The following is a 20587-nucleotide window of genomic DNA, read 5'->3' as shown; positions in this document are numbered from 1 at the left end:
AGTGGAAAAGGATTGCCCACGAGAAATTTTCAAAAAGTTCATTAATTAAGCAGTAGTTGATTAACAAAGATTGCATTGAAGTCTATGGGGAAAAGCGTTTTTTCAAAATAAAAATTCAAATAATTTGAATATCAATAAATCCTGTGGTGGAAAGATGCATTGAAATATTATAAATAGAATGATAATTGAAAATAATTTTTTTACCAGCTTAATTTTTTTTAATTGATTTTTTTTTATTAATTAAAGAAGGGGAGATAATTCTTACCAAAATTCAAGGTCATGAATTAGGACACATCCCACTAAACATACTTATAGTAATAAATGGGAAGTATGTCTAAATAAACGGAGTATTCAATGCCTATATATCTGTTATGTCTTCAATTTCATTGAATTTCTTCCTATTAGGGATTGAAGACCTTAAAATAGATACATGTTCTTGATGTTGAAAAACAAAAATATAAAACAATATTTAATTTTAAAAAACGCCTCAAAGAAAGTAAATTCGTCAGAGGAATGAAATATGAAGATGACGAACATTAAAGTTAGCGAAATATTTGCTATGTAATTTAAACTTCTCTTACAATGATATATCTCAGAAATGTAGAATAGACGATTTAAACCTTTCTGTGTTTATTTTCAGAGAATATAAGTATTCTTTTCACCAACGGAACTATGGTGAGTTAATGACTTCATCACTTGTACATCCGATTCTCTGACATGTTTACTCTAAAGATATTATGTATCTGATCGAACTATTTCATAAAACTTGACCTAAATCAATTTTAATATATTTAATAAAAAAATATTCACAATTTGCATCACATATAGAATTCCATTTACTACAACTTTTTCCCTCGAAAAGAAAGAGTAATTTAAAAAAAGGCAGCAAAATATTTTTTCCTGTAAGAAAGTTGTTATTGTCCCCCTTTGATAATGAAAATAAAAACACAGTCGCATGTACATGTAAATTTAAAATCATAATAAAAAAAGCTTAAAAAATCATAGACTGTTAAGATATCTAAATTTAGAAAACTTTTTATGAAGTCGTGAAAAGGTGAACTGTTTTGCTTGTACACCCAGAAATAGTGTTAAGACCTCCAATTTAATTTATTTAGTCTGTTACGTTAAAGAATAAAAGACATTTTAGTATCAAAACCATAGGTAAAAAATATATTTTTTAAAATAATTATAAGAAATATGATGTTTACATATACTGAAATATTTGAATACTCGAGTTCTCTGCATGCTGCATCCAGTATTATTTCCTTGTGCAATGATTGAAAAAATATTTTTAATTCCATTTTCTACAGCCTTCTAGAGAGGAAACTTGTTACAGACTATTACGACCCGAGGAGGACCCAACCAAAGGTCTCTTTGCAAAAAAACCATATTCTGATGACGTCAGTGTCCAAGATCACGTGCGCTATGGATCTAAAAGTGGACGCGCTTCTCGATACATTTCTTGTTGCAAGACTCTTGATGCAGTTCTAAAATTTGCCCAAAAGAGCATGTCAAACGAAAAGAGAATTGTGAAGATCACTTATGGGAAGTCCTCGTTAGAAACAATAGATCTGACAATCCCATTTAATCAAAAGAAGTATTTGCCATTTAGTAAAGAAGCAAGAAATTATGCCAGTTTTTATAAGGAGGTATTGATTTATGACTATGTTCCACCCGATTTTCTTACTCTTGTTAAGAGATAAAAATAGCTTTACAAAGCAGAAAAACAATGACAAAGTTCTGTAAAGTTCTGAAAGAATTTTTAAAAATGACCCCCAGTTTATTGACATATTTACTAATATTGTATTTGACGTGTTCTTCTATTATTTTTTGAAAATGTTAGTTTTATTTATACTATTAAGTTCTCGAATCAAATTGATTTTAAAATATGCAGCAAATATTCAAGTAATATCACTAGTACTAAGTGTGAATTAAATAATTTATGAATTTAAAAATGTAACAGCTAATCCAGTCAAGATATTATGATTAGACCCAAAAATCTACGAGATTTAGTATTTTAGAATTTAAAGGGTCTTACATGTAATTAAGTTGAACTTCAAAAAAGTATTTTCACATATGATGTATGTTTTGTGCAACGTTTTTGTCATTAATTTTATTTTTTTTTCTTTTTGTGTTTTGCAGATGATTGAAAATTTCAAATATTAAAATAAAAATTCATCCTCAAATAAGTAAATATTTTACACAAGTACAATGAATGACAATACCCGGTTTTAATGTCCTATCTTCATTATCATCCAAAGCCACGGTCCTGAGTTCGAATATAGCTCTCTTTACATTGGGAGAAAATAAAAATATTGCCCGTGGTTTGCGATAATAATTTGTGGAGATGGGTCTTTATTATCATTATTTGCCATTCAAATCACAGCTCCTCTTCCAAGCTATAATAAATCTTAGTTTGTATGTTATGCTGCCTTGTCATCTTGCACATATATCAAAACTAAATACACGAAGCGGGCATTGAGTCCGGTCCTTCGGACTAGACTCTATAAATCTAGGTCTATAGTTGCTGGTACTAAAAAGCACGTAAAGAATATCTCACTGTTCAATAGACTTGAATGCCCACAGTAGGACTAATTTGCAGCTCTTCACTGACAAGTAGTGGTGTTTCGATATGAGTGAAAAATTCTCCAAAAGGGCGTTCTATAAAACAATACCAATTCAGAGATAAAGAAGCAGACACTAGTAATACAGTTCAATTTCTTTTTACAAGTAAATCATCAAGTTAATTGTTTTGGTTCAACAAATCCCAAAAAATTCTACATCGATGTTTTTTATTCATATGTAGTTAATACATATTTTTTCCTATGTCTATATTAGACAAACAAATAATTCTACTATAGGATGTTCATTGTATTCTTTTAATTGTTTACTAAAGTTTTCTTATGTCATCTGTCTCTGTACACAGCAGTATGTTAATTTCTTTTCGAGTGAGTCTTTAACGTACATTATTTATGTAAAAGCTTCCTAATATATAATAAAACGTTTTGAATGTGTATCAAAAAAGAGAAAGAAAACTGAGGTAATATTTTCAAGCAACCCACTCTTTTATTCCTATCAACCTTTCATATTCCGTCTCCCTCTCGAGAATACTCGTCTTTAAAAGTAACATTTGGCAGTGAAATTTGCATACCGCGACAATAGAGCAAATGATCTAATTACTGTATCATGCAGGCGACTGTTTCAACCTTGGAAAAAAAAGATCCAACATTTTTTGACATTTTTTTTTATTGAGGAGATATTTAAAAGATGAACAAAGTAATACTGTATACAGGGAAATTTTCGCCCCTTTCGCCCTACGATCTTTTGGGCGAATTTAAAACGGGGCGAATTCAAAGAATACAGTATAATTTCTTAAACAAAACTATGATTGGGCGAATTTAAAACGGGGCAAAATTGTTTGCAAGTGTGAAAGGGCGAAAATAAGACGGGGCGAAAATAACCCTGTATACAGTATATATTTCAATTGCCCTACAGAGATTCAAATTTAATTAGGTTAAACCAATCAATATTAAAGGGAATCTTTTCCTCCTTATGCATCACCTGTTTCATTGTAGAACATTTTCTAAGTATTTTATAATGATGAAAAAGAAGTTTTTACTCGGATATCCTATTCGAATAATCAAAATTATTTAGTCAAACTGTAGTCGAGTTATCGTTAATGTCATAGTTACTTTATGTTTTTTTTTTTTAAAATGACTTTCATTTCCATATTTATTTAGCTTAAGGTACATTCGAGGTATTTCGTATTTCTTTATACAAGTAATCACTTTATTAAATAGTATATGCATCTGGAAAAAAAAGATTAAAAGGGATTGAAGACAATTTGTTTGATATATTTTTTTATGGATTTATAGAAAATGTGGCATTTCTTTTACATCTCGCTTATATTGCAGTTGATTTAATTAATTATCTGTTTTCTGAATTTTAAAAAAGTGGTTAATTGAGTAAGATTTTGGTCAACCATTTTCACTGCAATAGTTCTAGAAAATTGTTTCAACGATATTGAAATAAGAAAAATAAGATTAAGTCAATATCAATAAGAACGTGCACAAGTGGATGACCGAAGATTATACCATATGAATTTGTAATAATTGATAAGGAAGTCGTGATTAAGAATACAGTGGTTAAAGGGACCTGTGATCGCAGAAGTCTTTGCCGTCAATATTAAGATGTCACCATTCTTTCCGGTCCGTCGGGCCTTATATTCTATGACAGCCCCGGCATCTCTCACAAGACTGTGTTCTACAGGCCCCAAAACGTTCGTAAAATTAGTTGAATGGGCTTTTATTTTTATTAACATTTGCTTTTCTACATTTTTAATTTTGAGAATCTTTAAACGAAGAGTTGCAGTGACATTCAGAAAAGTTTCGGACCTGTATTCATAAATTATATCAATTTTGTGCTCAAAACAAGAATATCAAAAGGTTTCGCGAACACAAAGCAATTATGGAATTCTTTTTTGGACTGATTGTTTATCTGAGTTACATATATTTTACGGATGCCCATGGAAGAATGATTGATCCACCCATGAGATCATCAATGTGGCGGGTTGGATTTGAAACACCCAAAAATTATAACGACAACGAACTGAATTGTGGAGGCTTTGTGGTAAGTTTGAAACTAACTCTTGGGTAAACTGGAGTATTTACTCTTTAATATGTAGAATCGTTATCCTTTGAATGCACAAATTAATTTAAGTAATGAAATTCTAAACATTTAATTTTTATCCCTACTAGTATATATTAAAAAAGTAATATATGGAGAGAAGAAATAGATAATATCGAAATTGTTGCTATGTTTCTTTAATAAAGTATAATATTTTTTTATGGACAAAAAGTCAAAGAACTGCTCGAAAACATAAAACAAATATATCAGAAATATATCGGAATTTGTATAAAAAGCATTTCTTTGTGTTTCTTACGATGTATATGTATAAATAAAACACTTGAGCCAATGGCACACGTCTGAGTTAGAATCGGAAACGATATGCCCAGCAATAGCAAGTAAATGATTTTCCTGGACAGGTTTACGAGGCATCGACATAAACGAGCAAAAGGCGTATAGCTGATTACTTTATTTCGTAAGAAAACTTATTTATGCATATCAACATTAATTTCTATTTAATAAATTTTGGGATCTTTTTTTATCTTAATGAAATTATCTTATTTTATCAAAAATCTGTTATTGAATACAATAAAATGTATCAATTTTTTAATCAAAGTTTTCCTAAGTATTAAGAATAAAATTAAAATTTGTGAAAGTGCAAAGGATGTGTCAATAAAACGCATCCAAAAATTTAAAGTTTAAATTACTATTAGATGAAATAAGATTTTTAATATTTTTTCCTGTGAAATGGTATTACAATATATAAGTCGTGATATTATACAGAAAATATTAACTTCAAATTTGTGTCTATGCACCTTTAAGGCTTTTTATAAATAAATACAGTTCTCTGTGTTTAATCTTTGTATATTCAACAAACACTTGCCTTCTTTTTTCCACAAAAGAAAGACTTTGTATGTCTCTAGAAAAGTTGCAACAATCATATTTTCATAAATTTTTTAAATAAAATTTGAATCTATCTTTTGTATCACGTGTAAATCATTAAATTCAGTGTTTTTTGCAATTTCTTGCCAAAAGGAAAAACACCACTAAATGATATTGAATAATTATATTGATCATTATACATTGAATATAATAAAAGGAAGAACTGTGCATTTTCCTTTCTTTATTAGTAACTCAAACGAATGCAAGGTTTTTTTTATAAATCAAAAAGTTTTTAACAGTTCAATAATTAAAAGTTGATTACTTTGTCAATTTATGACATTCAGAAATGCTAAATTAAAATAACCTCCATAAATTTCCTTTTCATAAAGTACATGTTATGTGGTTTCTTGGGAACATTTATTGAACACTCAAAGATGACATTTATATACCTCGCACGTTAAATTTTAATTAGACCACCTTGTCCAATTAACATTGTAAACGTTAACATAAAAAGGATCTATATTTACACGCAATGTGTCGTTACAATAAGCGTGTACAATAAGCGATGGTAATTATACGTTCATTACTGTCATGAACTACACGAGAACTGCGGGCCGCGGTAGGCGTCCATCAAATGTGTGGCGAAATGGCCGACTGTCGACAGGACAAAGCTTTTAGGCAACACGATCCCGGATTACAGTAGATTGTCTGAAAAGAATATTGTGAAACTGTGGAAAGTAAAATTATTTTTAATAACGAGTTTGTGATTATTTGCTCTACCTGCAGATAAATTTTAAAGAAAATATTGTAACTTATTGCAAAAACGATACATATAGCAATAAAGACAGGCAATAGTTAAACAGGTGTTAGAAATCAATTGTAAGCCTTCTTAAAACAAACAGTCACACAGGATGAATAAACATACATACAAACAAACAAAAAAAAAATAATGAAAAGATAAATAGATGGAGATAATGAGCAATATTCATGATCAATAAAATAATACAAAATAGAAGCAGAGCAAACACGGACCTCAAAAACACCAGAGATGGGATTAGGTGCCATAAAGAAGTGAGTATCCACTTGCAACCGGTCACACGCGTCTTGTGCTCCTTTCCCGATCATGACAAGGAGCAGACGTCGGGTGTTTGTTCGGTAGGCAAGGGATTACCACTCCCACATGTTAACTGATTCCATTTCTGATATCTTAGACATCTGTGTCTGCTGTGCGCCTGATTTATATTACTTGACTGGACTTTTCAGCTTGATTATTATTCGGCCTCTTCATATACTTCATCGATTAAAAACATTACTTTAAATTTCCAGTTTTGGATATATTAGTCAACAAATATTCTTTTAACTTCTTTTTAAACCCATGATAAACTGAGCATCTGTTGTGTCGTCCATAAATAAGATACAGTGTAATTCACTTTCATCTAAAATACCTTAAACATACAATGAACTAAGTTCTGAATCGATGCCATTGCATACGATTTTGTATAACAAGTTCATCCATCATTTAAGAAAATAAAGTTTTTTTTTACAATGTAAATATTTTCGCTTTAATAATAGAGGAATTCGACCAAGTTCCCCATTAAGTATAATGTTTAGTGTTCAGACCTAATATATATTTACAATATTTTTAAAGTGTAGATTTTCAAGTAATGTACCCTTTAAAAATCCCACTTCTTCGAGGAATTACTATGGAACCGGTTTTAAAAATTTTGTCAATCGTCTTCCTGACAATACATAGAGAGATTGTGCTCATTTTTTGGTCTTTGATTTCTTTTGTTTGTTTTTAATTGACTATCGGTACTGGGTTACTAAATATTATGGCTTACATGTAATAAATAACTGCAGCTCTTGATCGTTGATTCAACAAACATGAAATATAAACGTTCTCCGCGACCATATGAGACATTCAATGAATTTATAATATGCAGGGTTAAAGACAACGCAGTTAAGTTTTACCTTAAATCAATCAAATGAGACAATTTTGATCAAAATTTTGGTTACAGCGAACATTATTCATTTTATACATTCACATTAGGCATTTCAGTGAGAAAGGTCATCATAAATTTTGAAGATTTCCAAAACTCAAAGAGATTTAGATGGAATGCATAGATAAGCATTCTTAAAACATAATATTATTCAACACATTTTGCAGTGCAAAAGTTTGATTAAGAAGGTCAATTGACGACGCCACTTAGGTAGCTGCATATCTACTTAAAATGCAATTTAAAATATTTCTAATAATTGTAATAACTTAAGAGACCATTCTGCATGTTAATTTCTTTTTAATTATTGCTTATATCATCAGTACATCACTTTTTTTTTTAAATTAGCTACATTATAAATTTAAAAAATGACCTAAAACCTTGAAAATTGTAAAATATAAAACTTTATATTTTGTAATTGTGTTATCTGATAAGTCATATGATTTAAGGAATAAATAAACAAACAAAACTGTTTTGGATTTACTTGTATTTACATGTATTTATACCAAAATACTTGGTGAAAATAAGTGTTCTATATGTACAGAAGTGATTTAGACTTGTAGTCTTATAAACATTTTTCCGAATTCCCTATGATATTTAGACATATAAAAACCAAATTTCATTACTTCAAATTTCTTGGTGCATGTATTAAACTTTAAGAACACTGTACCATTCTAAGTTTACAAAGTGTATGTAAATAAATATTTCATTTGTTGTACAGCTTATAATCGATAAAAATATTTTTATGTTTATATCTATTGCAAAAAAAATTGATAATATAAATAAATAAATATGAATATATAAAAAGAGTTAAAACGCCATACTTTAATTATGTATATTGTGTATATACTTAGTAACAAATTACGATTTCTCATGCTGTTAACGTATAACGTATTCTCAAAATGAGTGCTTTTTGCAATTCTAAAGCTATTACATGCCTTCAAATCTCTATTTTTCATTGTAGGGTCAATTCTTTTTCTTAATAAACATGAAAATGACATGATGGAATCTTACCATTTTAGGCTTCAAGAGACAAATTAAATGATTTTGATTTATTGAAGGAAATATGTCAAATATGACGCTTTCCCTGATAATGATAAGACTTTCAGTTATGCGACTAATTAACACGAGACTTTGAAGTTTATAACCATTCTGTTTCACGCCATTCATGCATTCAGATTAAAAAAAATTAATGCATTTAAATCGAACATATATATACTAGTAAAAATACATGAAATGAAGAACAATCATTTTACATTTAGAAATGTTAAAAACAATTTTTAGTCAGATGTGAAATTTATTTCTTTAATAGGACATTAGTTTTGCCCAAATCTTTTGAGGAACAAACAAGAGATGGAACGGATATCTCACAAATACTTGAACATATAGTAAACAAAAATATTGAAATGCGTTCACTGGGAAGGAAAAACTTTGCTTGGCTGTCAATTTTGCCAAGATACAATTCTTTTTTCTTTCATTTGATGCAGCATTCGCCATTTTTAAAACGATACATCTTCAAGATAGACATTGCTAATGAGGATGTAATGATACAATGATTTTAATGATAGATTTAAAGCATATGTTGACAATTAAGATGGGCATTAAATCACAAAAAATAACAGTTGTGTAAGGAAAAGGATGTCTTTTCCCTATGGGGCGATAGCTTCGGTTCCGCAATCCGTCATGTTCTTATATTTTATTATTTTACATTAGCCATTGCAGAATTATAAATAGAATATTTATCATCATCATAAATGTCTTAACATATTAGATTAAAAATAACTTCCATATAAATATTTACAAAAGACCTGCTTTTTATAGACGTACATGTAACACATGAAAATAGAATTTATTACATTGTTTTCCCTCGGTATATATAAGGTTAATGGTTGGAACCATGCAGTCTTTGTCCGATTACTTAAAAAAAATACAGTGTATATTGACATTAGCCTTTAGTATTTTGTGATGACATATGCATATCAAAAAAAATTTTTAAGCAGTCACACTTAGTTTGAAATATAACATATACTTGCAAATAAAGATATGAACATATTTTTTGGCTTGGCAAGGTATGAACTCATTTCGTGTCCACACAATGGAAAGCTTTACCACAAATGCTTAAGCTTAACCTGAGATGCATTAAAGTGCAATCAATATGTAAGCTTTATAAGACCTAGAATGCGTTCTGTGGTTTAGTGGTTGATGTTCTTGATGAGTAGGCACAATTGTACCAACTGACAACAAAGTATGGCCATCTTGAATATTCATTGTACTCCCGATTTGAATTTCTGTTGTTTTTATAGAGAATACGAATAACATATTAATAAACGATGAAGAGTTAAGAAAGTTAGAATTCATTACTTCTTTTATAAATCAATTGTCAAGAAAATAGATTTTTTTAGCCAAAAGCAGTAACAATGAAAGGTAGCTAACTAATACGAGGGGCTATCAATAAGTTCGTGGACTAGCACCATAAAATTAAAACCGCTTTAGGTAAATCAATGAATTTTAAAATATTTAGTTATTATCATCTTTTCTATCTATACAATAAACCACAAATCATAAATTTTATTTTTAAATAAATTAGTAAAGTTTTTGTAAGCAGTGGTATGTCCAGGCGGTGCAACCTCCAAAACTACGTTTTTTCCGACCTAAATGCAAGTAAGACAAATTATTTTAATATGAACATTTGACATCCAAAAATTCCGTTAGTTCGGGTATGTGTTGGGACACTATTGTTCCACAAAATATGAAATTTTTACCTTATTCTGGAAGTTTTATGAAATTTTATTGTAAATTTTACATGGAGTATCCAAACAAATATTGCCTTGAAAATGACGTCAAAAGGGGGGAGGGGTTTCATTTTCCAACATTCTATAAGTTTTGCTCCTTGAAAAATTGGTATACACCTAGGAAAATTTTAAACTGGCTACGGAGAATAAAATTGCATCCAGATTACTTGTTTTCAATTGCCAAAATAGATTCAGAGAGAAAAGTGATGCAAAGTTAATGTCGATTTGTAGTCAAGGTTTGAAAAATCTATCACGTCAAATAATGACGTTGATCATGTGTTTTATAGCTATACTGAACTTCAACAAAAAATATGCTGGCACAATCAAGCGAGGATGTCTCCCAGTGTATATTTGCAATAATATATGCACTGTAAGCTGCTGTTGATGATATTGTTAAGTCATAAAAACAAGACGGGTTGAAGTCATTACTCAGCTCTATGGAATCTCATCAAAATAAGTATACGAGGTAGAAAAAGCGGACATCGAAAAAATAATGACGTTGGTGGACCTCATGAAACTAAACGGCGACGGCGCCGGGTGATCATATAATGTCGTCTTTATTTTATAATAATTTGGGGAATAATGAACGTATCAAGCTAAAATTTTCAACATTTCTTTATTTTTTGTTGTCTTAGGTTCCTTATAAATTTTGTAAGTTCAGGCAGTATAGTATTAATTTTATAGCCTCAGTCCACGAACTTTTTGATAACCCCTCGTACATGTGTTATTTATAGTTAATGAAAAGAGCTAATAAAGCATGTTAAAAAAACTGACAATAAATATTGCATTATCTCACCTAGGATCCTAATCTGCACCTTAACAAAACTTTGTTATCACCAACAATAAGGAAAAATAATTCAATTTTTAAAACTGTTCTATTCTAAATATGCTTAAAACAATCTGGATTTGGTTACTAAAATTGTTTTCTGTTTTATCAGCCACTGTGAATTTTTTTTATGTAATTGTGTTTGATTTTTTATTCAAATTGCTCCCTACAATCCCCAGAAAATAAGTCAATTTGAAAAAAAATCAAAATCTGGACGACAAATCTTTCATGTTAGGGAGGCTTTTATTTAAAAAAAAATAGTGGGAACACGACTGTCGAAGAATTTTGGAGAAAGCAAATATATTCCTCAATAATTCCTCAATAACTTTGCAAAATTACAACCTTTATATTCATCAAAGGATCCGTTGCATGTTGAACTGCTTTGGCTTTGCATTCCATTCCTTGGTACTTTTAAGTTTCTGAAATTATATACTGTCTTTCTATTCCTTAAACCATTGCTTCTAGGAGTACAACGGAAAGAAATATTGAATATTCATACCTTTCATATATTTTTTTAATGAATTCGTGACTTCCAAATGCTACCTTTTTATATTACTGTATGTTTTATCCTTAGGAAATGATGGAAAAAGCAAATGGTAAATGTGGAATATGTGGTGACCCGTATCTTGGACCTCGCGAAAACGAGGCTGGAGGGAAGTATGCTCTTGGAATAATTACCAAGCAATACAAAGTGGGTTCACCAATTAACATCACCATAGAACTGACGACAAATCATAAAGGATATTTCGAATTTCGTCTCTGCCCACAGAATGACCCCTACACCCCCATTACCGAAGCCTGCTTAGATAAGCACGTGTTAAATATAATTGGATATGGAAAGCGATTTATGCTTTATGATGACAAAACTGTCATGGTAGATTTGCAGCTTATGCTTCCCCCACATTTAAGGTGCTCACAATGCGTACTACAGTGGAAATGGAGAGCAGGTAATTTTTATTTTAAATTCTATTTTGTCCCCACACTTTCGATAATAAAGGAATAACAATTATCGTTTATGAAAACCTGGACACTTAAAACTTCATTTCAATGGGTATAACATTTTGGCCAGTAAAGTTGTACAGTTTTAGGTGCAGTTATTCATATGCATATTTTGCTTATGTAATATATACTGGGGTATATAGTACAAAACATATTTTTGTTGCAGCACAAAACAGGGGGATTGATAAACGCACAGGAAAAGAATGCTTTGGTTGTGGACCTCAAGAATATTTCGTAAACTGTGCAGATATCGCCATTGGAGATAAGGCTATTAACCGAATCCCCAAACCAGCAGCCAAGAGTCCACAAGTCACTAAGAAACCAAAGGTACCCAAACTGACTGTAACGAGAACCAAAGTCATGAAGCAACAAATTCCCGAAGTTGCTCAAACACCATACACTGAAGTTGCTCAACAGTACCAACCCCATCAATACAACGAAGCGGTATTCAATAATGAAAATTTTCAAGAAGCCCTTGCCGATCGAGTGTTTTTAGATCTCATCGGCCAAAGCACTTTATTCATTGACCCATCACCACATTTTGATGCAATTAATAACAGGCAACCAGCACAAAACAAGTTCAAAGCACAGACATCTACAAATCAGAACTTTGGACCTGCATACAATCCTTTCTTTAATGATTTTATTAGTCCAAATGAACCTTCTCTCCTTGATTTCAACTCAGCTGGAATTTCGAGGCAACCGGGGCCTTCCACTTCACAGGCCGCTGCAGCAGGACAGTATTACACTGCTCAATCTGTCATGGCTACCGCCGCCATATTGTCAACACTAGCAGGCGGTGAGACTGGAGGTGATAATGCGTACATAGAATGTCCAGAAAGTGCACAACCGACATGTAAAGGAAACACTATGTGGGGAGATGGACGGTCAAATGACCGATTCTGCTCATCCATCTGTCCACAAGGACATTGTCCCATGTCAATGTGTATGTGTACTTGTCCTGCGAGCAAACGTATTTTTGTGAAAGGAAATACGTCACCTTCTAATACCGGCCAAAGGTGCTTTGCAATTGATGCGTGGGATCAACATACAAATAACTTATGTATGAGGAACTGTAAACCAAACCAAATGGATTTCTGTCCCTCCGACATTTGCACGTGTGAGATGTGGGGGATATAGCGACAGGCAGCGCTGATCAATAATACTATTAATCAAATGTGACTTACAAATAATGAAGTTATTTATACGAAAGCCGTGAAAGTGATGCATAACGTGTCAGTTTTAACAGCGTCTGCATTGCTGTTGTGCTTTCCAAAGAAGAAATCCATTCAATGAAGAGATATATTGATATGATTAAATACAATGACTGATTTTTTATAGGAGAAACATCTGCATGCAATATAACCTGTAAATAATGTACTAAAAAGACGTTGACTCTTATTTTTATTTGATTACCCGGTTGGTACTTACAAGTCAACACTTTATTATTTTCAGTTATACTTATTGATAATTAAAGTTAACCACAATGTTTGTCTTACTATGCTCAAAATAATTTGTTTTTTTTTCTAGTTTGAAAAAGCATACGCATTTATGAAATTTAAATATAAACATGTACTTGCAATGTGAGAACTTTTCAAATTGGTTAACCAAATAATAAAATATTTGTGTTCGTTTTTTGGAATGTAAAATCATTTATAATCAAATGTGTGTGTGTTCTTCTTAAAAGAAACAAAAATTAAACAAGGTTTAAAAACAAAAATAAGTTCACAGAACATCGAAATGATTTATTCTTTTTATGTTTTAGTCTTTACTTAACACACTTAAAATTAAAATCGGAATAGCTTAAATACCATAGAAATACACATCAAACTGAAGAAGATCTTTATACATTTATGTAACTCATGACTATTTTTTCCGACAATATCGAGGGTTTTCCTACATTAACGTTTTGGCCACTGGAAACGTTCAGAGGACGATCTAACAGCTTCCGTTTGACCTTTGAACTTTTTCGGAATTATTGCCTTATCATCCTTCTTCCGTATAGAGTCAATCTTGGGTCGGACAGATCTTAGAGATGACGTTCGAGATGTAACCGATTGCCTTTTAGAGTTAATTTTGACTTCAGGTTCAGATACATTTTCTATACTTTCACGTTCTGGTTCCTCGATCTGCTTTTCAGGTTCTTTTTCTGTTTCCTTTAATTTGACTTCAATAACATGGGAAGCCTACAATGTTCAACGTTTACAATAAATATATTTCAGGTGTACATATTAAATTAAAAATCATCAGATAAATAAAAGAGATTAACCATACACTTTCGTCTAAGACAATATGTATTTTTTCAACCAATGGTCAACTGATATACAAAAGCTTAGCAGTCTATTATTTTTTTCAAAAATATCATAGGACGAAAAAATACAAACCCATTGATAAAGCACTGCTGCCTCGTTGCTGGCTTCTCGAACGGCTTTCAGGTCTAACGGTTTCAGGAACGGGTCAGCGTATTCTGCTCTGCCTCTAGGCACAGAATCCGTGTCACAGTGAAGCACCAATGACTGAAGACTATCTCGTCCTGACTTAGTTAGCTGTGTCTGTACGTACTCCCATTTCTGTTTGTAGTCATTGAAAAGTTACCTTAAAGAAATGTGACGCTTAGCTACATGTAGCTATCTAAAGGGATCGATATACCCCGGGTATAAAGGCTTATGAAATTAACATTTTTCCATATTAAAGTTTTCAACATCAAATCAAATTTTGAATACCAATAGGTCCTTTCAAAGAATAAGGTTTGGAAGTTTCACTACTAGTATATGGACCCAAATTTAGTCTTTAAAAAATTATCTACATTGACTACTATCTTAATTTGAAACTGGGGAAACCTGGGGAAGTGCTAACTTACTTATTTGATTCAAAAGTAGAGCCAAAACAAAATAATACATACATTCCTGACATATTATTATAAATATTCAAGGAGCTTTAATTCATACCTGAGCATCCTCTATGTCGTGTCCAAGTAGAATATACGTGGCTATTAAGACATCTCTTATAGCTGGTCTGGGATTGGTGTACCGTCGTACTTCCAACAAAGTGTCGCTTTCAATTTTTGTAATTGGATGGATAAATCCTTCCAGCTTTTTCAACCTGGCAAGTAGAACTTCAGCCTTTTTGATATCGTTCCTCATTTTATCCACGTTGGAAGAGTTCTTCGCATTTTCAATTGCAGCCTCTAAAACTTTCACATTCCTTCGCTGCATAGCATCTGTTAATTCTATCAAGAAAAAAAATTTCCAAGTTATTCATAATAAATACATGTTATTCTTAATCTATAGTCAATATCACCTATGTTTTCTTTTAATCGTCAAGCTACAATAAGATTTCATATAGGAACAATAAGAGATGAGTTATCTGTCCTTGAAACCTCTTTTAGCCTTAAAATATTTCAATTTCCGCTTTGCTTTTTGTATTTCTCCATGGTCAGGGACTTTGTAAAATTCAAAATTCCTCAACGCTTCATCCACTTCTACTTCCGTTCCATTCTCTGTTGCTTTTGACAACCTTTCGCGCATCATTCGCTTATCATACTTCTGTAAATCAAAGAAAAATGTGTATAAGCTTATATCTAACCAGGAACATACATACTAGTTTACATTGCACATTATTTCATGGAAGAAAATAACCGAGAATTTAAAACTATTCAAGATGAAATTTTAAAACAGAATTACACTTTAAATTTGTGAATCAAACATGAATAAAAACAAATCAGTACCTCGACATTTTTCTGGTCATATATAAGCATATAGTTTATAACGTTGATAAATTCACTATCATTTCCTTTTTTGGCAAAAAGCTTCAAGGTATAATATCCTTCATCAGGAATATTGACCTCAACTGTGAGTTTATTTGGAGATATCGTGCATGTAGACATTTTTTCTGTATTAATTGAAGATTTCATACTCATTATATTCGTTTTAAACTCGTATTTTCCGTTGTAATCAAATCGAATTTTCACAGTTTCTTTGGGTGAAATGTAAATATGTCCATACCCATGAGATGCAGGTCTGACACCGTATCTCATGCAGTGAGGTGTTGGCCCCCAACCTATCTCAGGAGTATCTGGTAATGGGAAACGTTCATCTTGTGAGGAACATTTATTACAAGAAAACTTAAATTGACATAGCAGGGACTCGGTATTATGGCCTCCTTTCTCACTCAAAGTTCGTCCTTCAATGTCAAGGACATACGTCCCTGGAACTGGAAACTCCACGTCAAACACAACTCGCGAATCAGCACGACTCATAAATACATATTTCCTAAGATCTGATGGAGACTGTGAATTTGAGCTATCATTTTGTTCAGTCTCTGTTTTATCCATACGTTCTATAGTTCGGATTTCATCTTTCTCTTTAGAACTTCTTTGTGTCAGTTCTCCACCTGATCTAGTAGTTGTATTGCCTATGCTTCTCGGCGTGTCAGTTTCCACGTTTTCATTTTTTGCCTTTTTGCTAATTAATTTATAATTAAGAACAGTATCCTGTGAATGTTTTTTGTCAATAAACACTTCCACACTTATTCTTCCCTGATCAACTTTCAATTTTCCAAGTGTAGGTTGAACGACTTTGACCCCCATTTCGAAACATTTTCGTCTACAGTTTGGCCTAGAGAGAAAATCGTGCTTTGTGACTGGGGTATACAACAACTGCCATTCCTGTTCTTTGGGAAGACACCACTGTATTAAGTCTTCGGGATCAATGAAAAAATATAAAGATTTCCACTGAAAAAATAAAAGAAACGTAAAATTGCATGCTCAAAATATCAAAATAAGATTTCAAGCATATTGTAAGTTTTCTAAATGATTGTTCTTGTCTCTCTTAAACCTTAGAGTTAGTAGAAATTCCAAACTCCAGCTGGACAAATCTCCATTCTTCTTTTACGAACACGGCGTTCCATTTTCCTTTGACTAGTTTTTTCTCTGCCCAGCCAATTTCAAAGTTGTCATCTTTCTTAAGTCCTTCAATGGTTACACACTTTAAATCAACACATCTAAAACAAAGATGAAATGGCTTCATCATTATAAGCTTTGAAGAGTGTAATCAAATACATCTATTGCTTAATGCAGAATGTACCAACGGAGTGTTCTATGTTAATGAATATTTGCACAAGTTGACGCACCTGCATAAAGTCGTGAAAAAGTCAGCAATATGAGATTTTCCATTTGTAATGTCCCTAAGATCTCCTTTTGGCGTGTTCTTTGCGCCAGCTTTGGAAAACTCTTGGCTACTGAGGTCCAAGTTAATAACCCAGAGGTAGAGGGTCCATGCTTTCTCCATGTCATTCTTTAGTCCTTTGGTAAGACTTTCTGCGAGGGATTGATAGGATCCCAGTTCTTTTGTAGAAACCTACTTTTACAAACGTTTCTCGGTTTATTGACAATGGAATTGTACATTCGGTTCTAGGAATAACATTAGTAAAATTCAGACAAATATTTGATACTTTATCTCAACTTCAAACTGTCCAAATATTTTCAATTCTTTCATTTATAAAAGCAATACATTATGCGAAAACAGTACACTTATTTATTTAATGAAATACTACTACTTAACTAATTTACCTGTAAGTTCATTCATAGTCCTTCACCTCAGAATACTAACCTGTTGATGAGCATTTTTGGTTGCCTCCCGGAGCAAATCCTTGTTGAAAATATCTTTTCGTGTGGTCTTTGGGGGCAGGGGTTTTACCCTAGGTCTATGTATTGTCTGAGGTTTAACCTGAATTGTTCTGGCAGTGTTTCCATCACTTTCTCTCTTTCGATATCTATCCTGAAACATATTCTTGCTATGAATTTGGCTGTAATCTATCGCGTTTTGCAATAATTCAGGCGGTTATTTTACCGATTAAAAATTTATAAGCTGTCTGTTTAGGTAATTGATTTATGCGACTGGAATGGTCAGAATATAGGAAACTAAAGCCATACCTGTTTTGGAGGAGATGATTTATCCTCGGATTTACTGCTATTTCCACCCATTAATTCTACATACAGAAGTTAAGTTTTCTGAATTATATCTACGATAGTGTAAAAAAAATAGGGGTTATATAATTTTACTAAAATTAATAATACAATTCTTAAAATTAAATATAAAACCGCTTAGAACATGCATTCAATTACGATATTGGAAAAAGATAAGTAAATGAATTAAATCAAAACTTTACCTCTTTCAACAATTCCAGGTTAACCTTTCGTATCCTCGTCCATTTTTGTATTTTCTAAAGAGTATTAGGCTTGACAACAAGAAGGACTACATAGGGTAACAAGTTCAATTAAAGAACAAACAAAATTTCAAATCCCTATATCAATTTGTGAATCGTACATATCTGCGCAATACTTCAATACTGAAGAAACATAGGTATTTGATTGAAGCAAGCAAATAGGGTTTTGATCACAACATTAAAAAAAATTCCTCTCGAGAACCCAATGTTCTTTATGTAAGTATGATTAATGGTCAAATCTTGTCTTTTTTGTTTCATTTTGAAAAGTGCGAGTTCTCGAATTCCATTTTGACAATAACGAGACAGCAGAGCATTCAACAGTTTGACAAATATTGCATTCAATTCAGAAGCAGGCATTGGAACTAACCGTGGTTTTTATATTCTTTTTATTTACTAAGCCCGTTATATCAAAGCAACCACAGTGTATGTGCCGAGAGAAACATAAGCACTTCCAATATATTTTCATATTTAAGTATAAGTAGACATATGAAGGTGAGAATTTCCAATTTAAGTTTGAATACTCCTAGGTGCTTTTACCGTTTTGTAATGCCTTTTTGTGTATTGCATTTCTTTACTTATGTACAGAGAATTTGTGAAATTATTGATGAACAATACAATCACCCTTTATATCAGTCTGACTAAAACCAGCTCCTTCTATTCACTTCTTAAGTGAAACAGTAGGGGCTGGCTTTAGTCAGACTGCCTTTGTATCAGCTTAAACTTAGATGCAGTAAGTTTTGACATTTCTCAGTAAAATGTGTTTTTTTTTCAATTTTCCGACACAAATAAGGAATTTTAACGCAGTTATAACGTGTTGCCATATTCGAAATACGTTCATTTAAAGCTAATTACCATATATTCTAAATAAATAATTCGCCCTGAGTGGCGCTATGGTTAGAGTGTTGTCTCATAGTCAAGGAGTAAGGAGTTTATCTGTCTTCCAAGGTTTGAATCAAACTAAGGAGCAAGGTGAACGGTCTCCCGGAAGAAACCGTGTTGCAGCAGTTGGTGGCATAAAAAAGCCCCATCATGCTAAAGGCCCTAAGAGCAGATTACAGATTTTAATTTTCAACCACCCCTGACAAGTGGTCGCGTCTCAATATGAGGGGAAAATTCTCAGAGGGACGTCAAACAACATCAACATACAAAATACAGAGCAATAGTCATTATTGATTTACTGAAACAGCTATTTTATGTCAATTTTGACAGTCAGAAAAGCTACTTATATTTTTTTAAAATCAAATTAAACATAAATTTACATCATACCTCGTTTCTGTTTCTGTGATTACAACTTATTTACTTTGAATAAGTATTCCATTACAAGCGTTTATTTCTCGTAATATACCAGAGTAGGAAAAGGGAATAATTTATTACAGATATCACTAATTTTTGTCCAGCTAACCTAAGAGTACTTGATTTTGTAGACTAGCATATATAAATCTTGTTTCTTACAGTTTTATCAACTACTGGTATGTAAGGATTTTATCTAAAATGAGTTACTCTAATTGTTAACAGACGAACCGTAGTTGGACATTTAAAATAGATATTGATTCCGCAGTAAGAAACAACGTCTTCGACCAGAAACCTCGATTGACAGTTATTTGTTACCCGGAAGTTAAATACCGTTTACTGTGTTATATATAAATTGAAGACTTAAATCAAACAGGTAAGTACAATGTAGTAATTCTTTGATTTGTATCATTCCTTGATTTAGGTCAATGTTAAATAGAATTGTTCTTTTCCTGCATATATGTACCACTCTAAAACGTCCGGCATTTATTTTTAATATCGAACTTATTTACTTCATAAGATCTTTTGTTTATTAAATTTTTGCTGTGTTCTTTCACTTAATTTTTTTTTTATAATGGTACATTAACAGATCAGAATTCTCTTAGACTGAATGAATTTAAACGTAGTTGATTATTTTTGCAAACCATTATGTTGTTTTCGCTCAAGTTCAATACTTCTTTTCAAGATCATTATTATGTTCCCCAAACGAAGTTGGGGAACATATTGTTTTTACTCTGTTTCTTATTATTATTATTATGTCGCCCCGAACAGAAGTCAGACATTCTATTGTACGCATGTTTTTTTTACTCGAATGAATGGCTTAAACTTTCCTCAAAGGACGATCACTGGTTGTAGTTTTTCAGTGAGGTCGTTCAGTTCCATTATGTCTACCGTTGCCATGGAAACCTTGCAAATTTTGTCCGAGAGTGTTCTCTCTGGTCCCTTAAACG

At 31.9% G+C, this 20587-nt stretch overlaps 2 protein-coding genes across 2 annotated transcripts; one reads left to right on the top strand and one right to left on the bottom strand.

Moving 5' to 3' along the window:
* Positions 1–4162: 4162 nt before the first annotated feature.
* Positions 4163–13651, top strand: LOC134256340 (uncharacterized). The gene is made up of 3 exons (XM_062738988.1): positions 4163–4629; positions 11698–12070; positions 12289–13651. The coding sequence occupies exons 1-3, from the start codon at positions 4468–4470 to the stop codon at positions 13260–13262; spliced, it is 1509 nt and encodes a 502-aa protein (XP_062594972.1). The 5' UTR covers positions 4163–4467; the 3' UTR covers positions 13263–13651.
* A 290-nt stretch (positions 13652–13941) lies between these two features.
* On the bottom strand, positions 13942–18105 carry LOC134256339 (uncharacterized). The gene is made up of 9 exons (XM_062738987.1): positions 18055–18105; positions 17732–17899; positions 17253–17479; positions 16958–17123; positions 15850–16854; positions 15502–15667; positions 15071–15351; positions 14507–14692; positions 13942–14308 (listed from the first exon to the last, which is right to left on the bottom strand). Exons 1-9 carry the CDS (start codon positions 18103–18105, stop codon positions 14024–14026), a joined length of 2535 nt encoding a protein of 844 aa, XP_062594971.1. The 3' UTR covers positions 13942–14023.
* Positions 18106–20587: the final 2482 nt, after the last annotated feature.

The sequence above is a fragment of the Saccostrea cucullata genome, unplaced genomic scaffold (assembly GCF_032062105.1).
Source record: "Saccostrea cucullata isolate Sc308-1 unplaced genomic scaffold, CSIRO_AGI_Scuc_v1 ctg5298, whole genome shotgun sequence".
NCBI classification, from domain to species: Eukaryota; Metazoa; Mollusca; class Bivalvia; order Ostreida; family Ostreidae; genus Saccostrea; species Saccostrea cuccullata.
This window is presented reverse-complemented; position numbering and strand designations above follow the sequence as displayed.

Coding starts and splice junctions, on each gene's coding strand:
- LOC134256340 (XM_062738988.1), top strand. CDS start 4,468: ATGGAATTCTTTTTTGGACTGATTGTTTATCTGAGTTACATATATTTT. Junction 4,630..11,697: donor TGAATTGTGGAGGCTTTGTG/GTAAGTTTGAAA, acceptor TTTTATCCTTAG/GAAATGATGGAAAAAGCAAA. Junction 12,071..12,288: donor ACAGTGGAAATGGAGAGCAG/GTAATTTTTATT, acceptor TTTTTGTTGCAG/CACAAAACAGGGGGATTGAT.
- LOC134256339 (XM_062738987.1), bottom strand. CDS start 18,105: ATGGGTGGAAATAGCAGTAAATCCGAGGATAAATCATCTCCTCCAAAA. Junction 17,124..17,252: donor TTTTTCACGACTTTATGCAG/GTGCGTCAACTT, acceptor TCTTTGTTTTAG/ATGTGTTGATTTAAAGTGTG. Junction 14,309..14,506: donor CAGCAGTGCTTTATCAATGG/GTTTGTATTTTT, acceptor TGAACATTGTAG/GCTTCCCATGTTATTGAAGT.